The sequence below is a fragment of the Biomphalaria glabrata genome, chromosome 12 (assembly GCF_947242115.1).
Source record: "Biomphalaria glabrata chromosome 12, xgBioGlab47.1, whole genome shotgun sequence".
Classification (NCBI taxonomy): domain Eukaryota; kingdom Metazoa; phylum Mollusca; class Gastropoda; family Planorbidae; genus Biomphalaria; species Biomphalaria glabrata.
In genome coordinates, this window is record NC_074722.1 from 4,273,133 (window position 1) to 4,285,277 (window position 12,145).

At 35.0% G+C, this 12,145-nt stretch overlaps 1 protein-coding gene across 3 annotated transcripts; it reads right to left on the reverse strand.

Annotated features, from left to right (window-relative positions):
• Positions 1–2,017: 2,017 nt before the first annotated feature.
• Positions 2,018–7,435, reverse strand: LOC106066426 (dnaJ homolog subfamily C member 30, mitochondrial-like). 3 transcript variants are annotated; one of them, XM_013225426.2, is made up of 4 exons: positions 7,298–7,420; positions 5,967–6,131; positions 5,329–5,841; positions 2,018–3,540 (listed from the first exon to the last, which is right to left on the reverse strand). In XM_013225426.2, the coding sequence occupies exons 3-4, from the start codon at positions 5,712–5,714 to the stop codon at positions 3,144–3,146; spliced, it is 783 nt and encodes a 260-aa protein (XP_013080880.2). In that variant the 5' UTR covers positions 5,715–5,841; positions 5,967–6,131; positions 7,298–7,420; the 3' UTR covers positions 2,018–3,143. The 3 variants fall into 3 exon arrangements, with proteins under 3 accessions (XP_013080880.2, XP_055862720.1, XP_055862721.1); XM_056006745.1 differs by lacking the exon at positions 5,967–6,131 and having other exon boundaries at positions 7,298–7,435; XM_056006746.1 differs by lacking the exon at positions 5,967–6,131 and having other exon boundaries at positions 7,378–7,397.
• Between the last annotated feature and the right edge of the window lie 4,710 nt (positions 7,436–12,145).

Below are 12,145 nucleotides of genomic sequence, written 5' to 3' on the forward strand. Positions count from 1 at the left end.
ATGTATACAATGTCCATCAGAGCATTTGTATACAATGTCCATCAGAGCATTTGTGTACAATGTCCATCAGAGCATTTGTGTACAATGTCCATCAGAGCATTTGTGTACAATGTCCATCAGAGCATTTGTATACAATGTCCATCAGAGCATATGTATACAATGTCCATCAGAGCATATGTATACAATGTCCATCAGAGCATATGTATACAATGTCCATCAGAGCATATGTATACAATGTCCATCAGAGCATTTGTATACAATGTCCATCAGAGCATTTGTGTACAATGTCCATCAGAGCATTTGTGTACAATGTCCATCAGAGCATATGTATACAATGTCCATCAGAGCATTTGTATACAATGTCCATCAGAGCATTTGTGTACAATGTCCATCAGAGCATTTGTGTACAATGTCCATCAGAGCATTTGTGTACAATGTCCATCAGAGCATTTGTATACAATGTCCATCAGAGCATTTGTGTACAATGTCCATCAGAGCATTTGTGTACAATGTCCATCAGAGCATATGTATACAATGTCCATCAGAGCATTTGTATACAATGTCCATCAGAGCATTTGTGTACAATGTCCATCAGAGCATTTGTGTACAATGTCCATCAGAGCATTTGTGTACAATGTCCATCAGAGCATTTGTGTACAATGTCCATCAGAGCATTTGTATACAATGTCCATCAGAGCATATGTATACAATGTCCATCAGAGCATATGTATACAATGTCCATCAGAGCATATGTATACAATGTCCATCAGAGCATATGTATACAATGTCCATCAGAGCATTTGTGTACAATGTCCATCAGAGCATTTGTGTACAATGTCCATCAGAGCATTTGTGTACAATGTCCATCAGAGCATTTGTGTACAATGTCCATCAGAGCATTTGTGTACAATGTCCATCAGAGCATTTGTGTACAATGTCCATCAGAGCATATGTATACAATGTCCATCAGAGCATATGTATACAATGTCCATCAGAGCATATGTATACAATGTCCATCAGAGCATTTGTATACAATGTCCATCAGAGCATTTGTGTACAATGTCCATCAGAGCATTTGTGTACAATGTCCATCAGAGCATATGTGTACAATGTCCATCAGAGCATTTGTGTACAATGTCCATCAGAGCATTTGTGTACAATGTCCATCAGAGCATTTGTGTACAATGTCCATCAGAGCATTTGTGTACAATGTCCATCAGAGCATTTGTATACAATGTCCATCAGAGCATTTGTGTACAATGTCCATCAGAGCATTTGTGTACAATGTCCATCAGAGCATATGTATACAATGTCCATCAGAGCATATGTATACAATGTCCATCAGAGCATATGTATACAATGTCCAACAGAGCATTTGTATACAATGTCCATCAGAGCATATGTATACAATGTCCATCAGAGCATATGTATACAATGTCCATCAGAGCATATGTATACAATGTCCATCAGAGCATTTGTATACAATGTCCATCAGAGCATTTGTGTACAATGTCCATCAGAGCATTTGTGTACAATGTCCATCAGAGCATTTGTGTACAATGTCCATCAGAGCATTTGTGTACAATGTCCATCAGAGCATTTGTGTACAATGTCCAACAGAGCATTTGTGTACAATGTCCAACAGAGCATTTGTGTACAATGTCCATCAGAGCATTTGTGTACAATGTCCATCAGAGCATTTGTGTACAATGTCCATCAGAGCATTTGTGTACAATGTCCATCAGAGCCTTTGTGTACAATGTCCATCAGAGCATTTGTGTTCAATGTCCATCAGAGCATTTGTGTACAATGTCCATCAGAGCATTTGTGTACAATGTCCATCAGAGCATTTGTGTACAATGTCCAACAGAGCCTTTGTGTACAATGTTAATGGCAAAAGATTTCTTTTTCTTTTCTTGCCCCATATTTCTGATATTTTATTTGATTGAAAGTAAGTGTACATATTAATGTTAGGCATCGCTGAAGTAAAAAAACAATCAGTGAAACCAAGTAAACATAATTTACAAGCTGTTTATTGTCAAGAATGAAATATGCAGCTCAGAGGACACCCATTTTCCTAGTCTACATTAAGTCATTTTTAAAATGTGGCTTATTAAATTAATCTCATCAAAAATATTTATGAAAACAAAATCATTTCAAGTAATGGAGAGCCAATTAATTAAAAATACAGGCACAAAAATGACATTGAATGTAAAGTCTTCATCTTAACTAGACCAAAACAGTTATTACCATTTAAGGAAAGTTGCAAAGTATTGTAATATCATCATGAAATACAGTCGAGTCCAGTTAATATCTGACCACTGATTAATCAGAGAAGCAGCTTCTTTGACCAAACAAGTACCCAAACATATCCTATGAAAGTCTAAACTGGTTAATCAAACAGCCAGTTATTAGAATGAAAAGTATTGCATCCTGCCGTGGTTAACTGGATTTGACTGTATTTGTTACTACCAAATATTTTTAAACTTGGAACATTATTGTCTTTGCTCTTCCATTCCCTTCTCATTCAATACATAAAATTTTGCTCAAGATTAATCAGGTTTTTTTTTTAAACTAAGTAAAGTCAACATAAATATCCAATAGTTTCATTGGCTCAAAGGCTTTGGTATAAGATTATTTAGATACAACGTTTTAGGTTTAAGGATGGGAATAATAGTTTTGAATATTTCTGTGAAACATTAAAATAGGTTTATATTATAATTCCATTTAAAGGTTTTAGTGTACAAATGTTATATCCAAAGAAAAGATTTAAATACACCACTTAATCACCCAGATATCAAAGTGTATAGCCAAGTTTGGCCACCAAAATATCAAAGTGCTCACTGTATCACATAAAAGCATGAATTAAATGAAAGACTACATACACTTCTACTTATATCCATATCGGTTTAACAGCTTCGACATCTGGCCAAGAAAAATTTTTTGCACTAATAATAATTTTTAAAAAAATAACACAAAACTCATTTTTTAACCAATAATACAATATATATAAATTTAAAATATAACTCATGATAATGAAAAATATTGTAAAATTATTTTTAAAATGTTCGTCCCCCCAGCAAATAAAAAGAAATCTAGAATTCACTCATTTTCTTAAACCACAGATTGCATAAATAAAACATTCATACATCTTTTTTATCTAAAAACTTTAGAGGATCACCTGTACCATTCCGTGCTTTTTTTCTTGTATCAATGACATTGACATCGTAATTCTCATAAATCGTTATAACAGTGGCAAAGAATATACACCACACCACAAAAACCAAACTCAAGGGCATTTTATCCGCCGCAATTTGTCTTTCTTCACGCAACATCTCCTGGTACTTTAGATACTCCTTGTATTCATTGGCTCTTTTCTCTCTCACGTCGTTGTAATGCATCCTGTAGAACTCATCGAAATTGTAAATTCTGGACCTGCCACGTGGCGGGGGAGGTCTCGGGTCCCTTTGAGAATAATAGTTTTGATGACCTCTTGCGTTGTCTTCCTGACCGTCTGATTCATTGGTTGTGTTGTCTTCTCTGATAGAAATAAACATATATACAATTAATTGGAAGATGACGATGCCTGAGAAAAGACACGATTTTTTTGTTTTCTGATCTAGATCTTTTTAAGCCTGCTTAATGAAGGTACACTGATTATGCTAAGAAAATATGGAAGTATAGCTTTCATTACACGACAGGAGATCAAGTGGAATAACAAAGGATTAAATAATAGTATGCATTTCTGAAATAATATTAGTTAACCTCCTTTAGTGTACGACTGAACAACTGTGGCTCATCTCATACAGCACTTTTTCAGTTGGCTCTAGAGCCAAGAGATATTCCTGTTCACATGTATCACAGGTTCACCAATTAGCTACTACCTCAGTATGGTGCATTGTTTACAGTACAGTTCTATTTCTATTGGTTCGCGTTGTTATGCTAGCAACAGTTTTTAAAACTTTCCTTTAAAAAGAGCTCATCGTGTCTCATTGAGAACGAGAGCGTGGCGACTTTTTTCTTTAGTGACAACCGGATATGTATCACTTTTATTACTATTTTTTTTTTTTTAATAGATTTTCAAATGAACATGCCAGTGTATAAGCCCCTACCTGGGAAAATTAGTATTTTTTAAGCTTTTTTTTAATATTCTAAATGTATTAAAAGTATTTATTTTTTTTAAATTAGACATATCATTCATTATTCAAAGTTATTTATTAATGAAGCTCTTCAAAATCAGCTCTAACAGCTGTGAAAAAGTGGCATAGGTCCACATGGAGAGCGAGCATAAAGTAAGGGGCCCGGATTGAAGAAGCCATACACAACAGAAGAAACCAAGTAGACAACATAGGAGATATAGAAGTACAAGAAAAGGGAATCCAAAACTATTTGCCAACATCAAACTGAATAAAGCATCTGGACCTGATGGTATTCCAGCTAGATTACTCAAAGAACTAAGCAATGAGCTAGCACCAGTGCTCAAAATACTTTTTCAGGCATCGCTTAACCAGGGCAGAATACCAAGGGACTGGAAAGAAGCTAAAAAAGGAGAAAAATCTGACCCAGGAAACTACAGACCAGTATCACCTACCAGCATCACATGTAAAATCCTTGAACACATAATATGTAGCAACATCATAAACCACTTAGACAAACATAATGTGAAAATGCAACACTGCCTGGTGATTACAGATCCCCAACCTGTGATACACAGGGTATGTGACTGCAGCTGTGTATCAAGGATTGACCTCTTTAATCACACAAGAAGTTGCAAAGAGAAACATGAGATGTAAAATGCCACAGAGAGAGAGATTTTATTTATTTATAGTATTAGATCTTAAATTTTTTTTTAAGTTTTATTTAGTAATTTTTTTTTTAATTCAAAGTTACCCCTCTTTGCTTAGGGTATGTTAAGGATTTTTCAAAAATGAGCATAGATATTGGATTAAGGTGCCATTCACTTTGGTAGCAGAGAAGCCAGCGGGAACAAGATTTGTTGCAAAGAAGATTTTTAAGTAGGTAAAATCATTGGACATAGGTCCCCTCTACTACTCTTTAAGACTTTATGAAAAGCGCACTCTCTGATGTGGTCCACTCTAAGTTCTCTACTACTCTTTATGAAGAGCCTGCTATCTGATGTGGTCCACTCTAAGTTCTCTACTACTCTTTATGAAGAGCGTGCTTTCTGATGTGGTCCACTCTAAGTTCTCTACTACACTTTTCAAAGAGCCTGCTATCTAATGTTCGCAACTCGACTTAATTCACAATGGCCATAAATTAAGTACATAAACTCTATTGAGAAAAACTAGCTAAACTAATAATACAAACCTAGAACTAGGTTGATTCATCTGCCGTGGGTTATAAACACCTTTATCATACAGTCGTCTTTTGCGGACATTTCCAAGAACTTCATAAGCTTCACTGATCTCAGTGAAGAGGGAGTGACTGTTTTTGCATTCAGTAACATCCGGATGGTGCAGCTTGGACATTTTGTAATATGCACTCTTGATTTGAGTTTGAGTTGCACTGGGTGTGATGCCAAGAACGTCATAGTAATGAGATGTTGACTTTATAGGTGTTGCTCTAGACACATAGCGTCTTTGTAAGACATTGTTTGTAAGAAAGAAAGGTAAAATTCCTGCAGCTGCTTTTAGTACACAATGTGCATGATCATTTGCTAACAACATGGAACTTGAGGTTAGAAAGAAAGCCATGATTTTATGTTTTGATAATGATTCCACATTTATAGCACTTCGGTCATATATTTATATTTAAAAATGTTGGCATAGTGGGTCAATGTCTGCTTTAGCCTTCATTTATTCCCAAACATAAATTTTAAAACTGAAAATATAAAAAAAAGAGAAAATATTAATGTTTAACTTTGTATCCACATCAAAAGAATGAATTCAAGAAATCAATTAAAATTTCAATATGTATTCCCCAGTGTGATTCTAGAGTATACCCACCTTTCTTACATCAATAACAGTCACATTTCTCTTAAGTGATACACTAAACATGACCTCTTCAAGAGACTTGTAGGGGATGATAATTAAAACATCCAAATCCATTACAAACATGCATACATGTCTTTCACAATCAGTAATGGCTTGCCACCCCACTTCTTTATATACCTTTTTCCAGAAAAAAATAGTGCATTGTAGATGCCATGATAATGAACTTGTGAACCTCACAAGCAGGAAAATGCTTGGCGTAGAGACTAAGGACCAGCTAAAAAAGCTAATACCTCTTTCCCAGACCCTCTAGCTGGCCATGGAAGGGGCATTGACAAACTCTTTTTTTGTTTATGGGGCCATCCCTACTTAAAAGTTTTGAAACACTGATATAGACTACTTTCTACTTATAGTAAAAGATCTAGGTCTGTCTATATTAGTCTACATGGAATGTAGTTAGGCAAGAGATCTCTATAGAGTCTACTCTACTCTAGACTGTTAACCAAATTCACATCATAATTTCATAGACGACTAAGCACTAAACAAAGACCAAGACTAGACTTTTAAACTATATCTTTATGAAGCAGAAGACTATGTGTAAGAGTGATTACTTTGCTCTTAATAACTAGTCATACTACATTCAATAATGAATACATTTGTAAATCAACAGGTATAACAGTAATCTCTTATAATAGCTTTATGATTTATTATCATAATGATAAACAAAGATCTATATGTCTATGTTAGTTTAGATCTAAGTCTCTACTTTGACTCAAGGTTTATTATAAATGTTCCAATCTACTTGTTAGACTTCTTATGCTAAAGATCCTTTTTGTTTTTTATAAATATTTATAGAATAATTTTACTTTTTTTCAGTGTATATTTTTAATTTTATGTTGCCATTTCATTTGTGGCCACCTAATTCACTTTGCCTAGGGCTTCAAATCACCTATGGCCGGCCCTGAGTAATCTAGATTATAATTTAATTATTTTTTTTTAGATCTAGATCTATATTTTTTTTTACAAGAATTCTTAAACTTAAGTCATAAATAATAAATTATTCTCTGACTTAAATTTATATTGTAGATCTCTAGAAATAGATCTAGTCTAGTTTTAGAATATTATAAACATAAGACAGACGTTACTTCAAAAAAAAAAAAAAGATGATCACGTCCTGCATCTAATTAAGACTAGATTCTATTATTATTATAAAATTGTATCATATTATTATTATGTAATTATTGAATTTATTCTAATTATGCTATCTAATTCTAGTGACTGTAACTAGTGTAACTATAATATGTAAACTGTAAGTCAAAGTGTTATCTCAACACATTAACAAATACCCTATGGATATAGTCTAGATACATCTATCTAGATCTACTCTTATAGAAAAACGAAAGCAAAAAGAATTGTAAGTTTTGACATCTTTTGACCCATAAACTCCATGTTGTTGTTTTTCAATGGGGGATAACTCTTGTTGATTCAAACAACCACAGACCTATATATATTTCTGTGCACTCGAAGACAAGCCTTAGACCATGCTTAGACCTATTATTATTTTTATACCAGATTCACTTTTACAGAAATAATAATTTTTAAAAAAAAGTATAAAACAATGAAAGTTTCAGTTTATTAAATATGTAATATTATAACATCGACGTGACTTTAATTAACCCACTGGCGTCTATTGCGTTGAGTTGCTATGTTTGTTTTATAATAAACTAGACATATGTTACCCGCGACCCGCGGGTCTTTATTTGCGCATTACTGTCGATATAGTCACTGAGAGTGTTTTGTAAACAATTCAACGAAATAATATTTCTCTTTCGCTACGAAAATAAAATTAGTTTTGCGAAAATGGGTTTACCCGAAGTCGATACATTCTTATCTATTAAAAACGAAAAGAGCGATAGCTTTGTTAAAATGAATGGGATTATAAAGTGAACAATTAAACGAAATAATTTTTAGTACGCGATTCATGAATGAATATAGATCTAGGCCTATCTCAACTCGGCTTCGCAGCTTTCGTAAATGACTGTAGCTTTAGAAAACCAAATTTGAATGTTTATTTGATCAAAATATGAAATGAATGGACTTTAATTAATATGTTTATGTGTTAAAGTATAAAACTATCTGTGCGAAGAGAAGTTTTATCATCTTAGAGTTGAATTAAAGTTTTAGATCTAGGGATGGGATTATAAAGTAAACAATTAAACGAATTAATTTTTAGTACGCGATTCATTACGGAATTATCTAATGAAAGAATGTTCATCAGGAAATCTGTAATCACAGATATAAGGAACTAATTAATGTAAAAAATGCTTTTGAAACACAAATTGAAGGTTAATTTTATTATATAATGAAATCAATGGATCTTCTTTTGTATTTTCATGTGTCAAAGTAAAAAACTATCTGCGCAAAGTGTATTTCTTAAAATTAGATCTAGGTCTAAATCCTTTCTATCTTTTCTCATGTCAACATTGTAGACATGGCCTAGATCCATAAAATACTATAGCTGTAATAGAGTCGGACAACTTTATTTTTTTTGAGGGTCTTAAGTTTGTTTTAGGGCTACAATACATACACTACGGTCTAAGTTGGTACCCAAGGAACATTCCTGCCTAGTTTTATCAAGATTGGTCAAGCGGTTTTGATGTCTATAAGTAACATACATCCATACATACATACACCACACATTCTACTTTATAATATAGATTTCTATATAATGATCTGATTCGACATAGTAATAGTTGTTATGTAAAAAAAAATATTAAAATAAAATTAGAAGAGGGGCCTCGCAAGCACCTATTAAATTGGGCCCCGCAATTAGTAAGGCCGGCGCTGACTGCAATCAGTGGCGTATCAACAAACTACTCGCTGATAGGCCTACAGCTCGTCTCTGCTTAATTGTGTCCAAAACATATTTTGTGAACGTCTTTATCACCAGCCTTCAACGTGAAACTGCAAGTGTTCTTAAATTAATGTCATACTAATTACTACATTTACACAAAAAAATGTTTCCTTTTTTTTAAAGAGAAAAAATCTATTTAGTATGCAAATAAGCTGGACATAATTTAAAACAACAATTAGGCCTAATAAGTAGTTTTTCATAGGCTATTATCGCTGGAGCTATCATGACGCACTACTAGGGCCCACTATAAAACGGAAATGTTTTTTTTTCTTGAAGATTTGAATAAGAGATTGACCCTTTACGAAACAATTAGATCAATTAGAAATTCAGTATAAGACCTTAGTTAGGCCAGGCTCACATCTAACTTCACATTCACTTTCACCTACCATTTGGTCTGCTGGGTCACCACACAAGATCTGTCAACCTTCTTTCTCCATTCTTCTCTGTCATTTTTCTTTGATAGAATTTCATTCTGATGTTCTTTCTGAAAATTTTTTAACCTGCCTTTTTACCTACCTGGTGGACCACTTCGGGGGCCGATTTTGAGTTTCTGTTTCCACATAAACTGTCTTTGTTACCGTGTTTGTATTTTTTTTTTATACGACGAGATACATTCCGCTACTTTTGTTTCTATCTGCATTCTGCATTCTGTCGGTTATCTTCTTCTTTCGACAGTGATTTATCATTGTCTACCACGCTTCCTTATCTAGACCTAATGTAAAACAAAAATTCAAACGGCACAGATAAGAAGCAAACTCTAATATGGAGACTCCTTATGTTGTGATAGTCATGATAATTATCTATACTGCGCTACTGTCTAGAGACATAGGCCACCGTCTCGCTAAGGTCGCCTGGAATCGAGAGTGAGTTTGTTTGTAAAATGTTTTACATGTTTCGGATGTTCCTTCAGAGTTGAAGATAGTTTACTTCCTAGTCCAAACCTCCCGCAGGACGACGGGGGATGGGAGCGGGCAGGGTTTGAACCCTCGACCGTCGATAAATCCGAACGACAGTCCAGCGCCCAAACCGCACGACCAGGCAACCATCCAGCTGACTAGGTCTCTACGCCTACCAACAAATATAAAGCAGTGGTTCTCAACAGACGACATTTAAGGTTACTAAAACGGTTTCATCGAAGGTGTCTTCACTTCATAATAAACATACGCTGACAATATTACTTTACAAGTAACCACATTCTGTTTTCATAGTAGCCTACAGAAGCAGTACTATCATTCGACAGCTGCCTAGACACCTATGTCGCATGGGGGATACCAAAGGCCAAAAGCGATCTTTTTTTTTTGCCGTAACTGAGCTGTCCCTCCCTCAACCCCGAAACGCTATAAAGATCAACTCAGGCACCAACAAAAAGATCAACTCAAGTGCCAACAAAAAGATCAACTCAGGCGCCAACAAAGAGATCAACTCAGGCGCCAACAAAAAGATCAACTCAGGCGCCAACAAGCCCTCACTAGCATAGAGGAAAGCAGCTGGAAGTAAATGACATCCGAAGAAACAGCCGAAGAATGTGCAGAAGACGAAAAGTAAAATCAAGAGACTCCCGACGGACAACGTGTTTGTCTTCTTAAGGAGTGGCAAAATATGTAGGTCAAATCTGGGTAGGCCTAAGCATAGTCAAAAGTAAAGTAGCAACTATACATAAAACACTGAACCATAACCTCCAAATACAATGACAAAATCTAATAAAGTACTCTGAAAGACACAAAGATAAAGGCACATTCCACGTTCCATATACTAGGACAAATTTTTACAAGTGCTCCATCTTCCCTAGTGCTATTAGAGCATGGAATGGGTTGCCTGAGACAGTAAAACCACTGACCTGGCAGAATTTAGGTCGTTGGTTAACATGTATGACTAGATGCATGACGCGAAGGACGTAATCATCTTCTTCTTTTTGAAGTAACGTCTGTATAATATAAGATAAGATATGAAACACGTTACTGCATTTATCTTTGATGTTTGGACTCGAAGACAACGCCACTATCTGAATTAATCGCATTAACTAATTATCTCACACCCTTACACGACACTCACTGATAAAAATTATGTCCAAAAAGAGCATCAAAAGAATTTTATCCCCTTGACGTGACATGCGCACCTTTACCTATTGCGACTTGTGTGAGCGTCCAGCAGCGCACCGACTAGAACGAGACTTTTCAGTTACCATGGAGAACACGACTCGTAAATAATTTCGAGTTTCTACTTATGTAGTCTATAAAGAGTTTTTGAATCAAAATATTGAATCAATTCTTCACTTTTAAAAAAAAAAATCCATATATTGAGGTAAAACAGACACAAATTTCGTTTCAAGAATAAAAGATCTGGTCTAGTTCTTTAAATAGATTCGACCCAGATCGCTAGAATAACTCTTACTGCTTAACTAGATCTAAGCCTCTACCGAAATTAATTTTATTAAATAATCTAGATTCTAGATCAAGAGTTACTCTTTTTCTATGCATATCTTTCTCTCTTTTTCTATGCATATCTTTCTCTCTTTCTCTCTTTTTCTATGCATATCTTTCTCTCTTTCTCTCTCTCTTGCTAAGTCTTTCCCTCTTTCTCTCTCAGTCTCTTTGTATATCTTTCTCCTCTTTCTCTCTCTCTCTCTCTGTATCACATATACACATCAACACTGATTTCCATGTAATATTTGAATACTGGATTCTGATTATTTTAATAAAATTCCCTTCCCAACCTTTCTTGTCTCATCATTTTCTCTCATATAGTTTCTCTCTACTAGAGTATAACAAGTAGCAAAGTTTCCCCTACAGACCTTGCGATCGATAGGGAAGATAATGTGGCCAGCACAACGAAAAAAACGCCTTTACTTTCCCCAACTTAAATCGGGTAGACCTACCAATTAGAGTAAAGGTTGGACGATACAGGGGCGCCCTAAAAATCCAGAAATTCAAAATCCCAGCCTTTAGTTTTCCCAACTAAAGTCGGGTAGACCTACCGATTAGAGTAAAATCCCAGTTTTCACCGAGTTTCGAATTCAGGACCCCAGGTTCGGAAGCCAAATGCTTAACCACTCACTGCACTCAGCCACCGCGCCCCCAGAACAAGTATAGTTGTCTGTTAAGTATTGTCAAAAAAGAAGGACCATCGAGACCATCAATCGACAGTCCAGAGCGCATAGCCTACCAAACGATCAGGCAGCTTTATAATGTATGCAAATCTAATCTTATACAGCTCAAAAGAGAAGATATTTATCTCCTATGCGTTTCATATGCCATGCATGTTAATCAGTGACTTAAACTCT

Bases quoted from the DNA above. Each gene is read 5' to 3' on its own strand.
- LOC106066426 (XM_056006745.1), bottom strand. From the start codon at position 5,714: ATGGCTTTCTTTCTAACCTCAAGTTCCATGTTGTTAGCAAATGATCAT. The intron at 3,541-5,328 runs GTTTGTATTATT...TATTTCTATCAG, and splicing joins ATGAATCAACCTAGTTCTAG to AGAAGACAACACAACCAATG.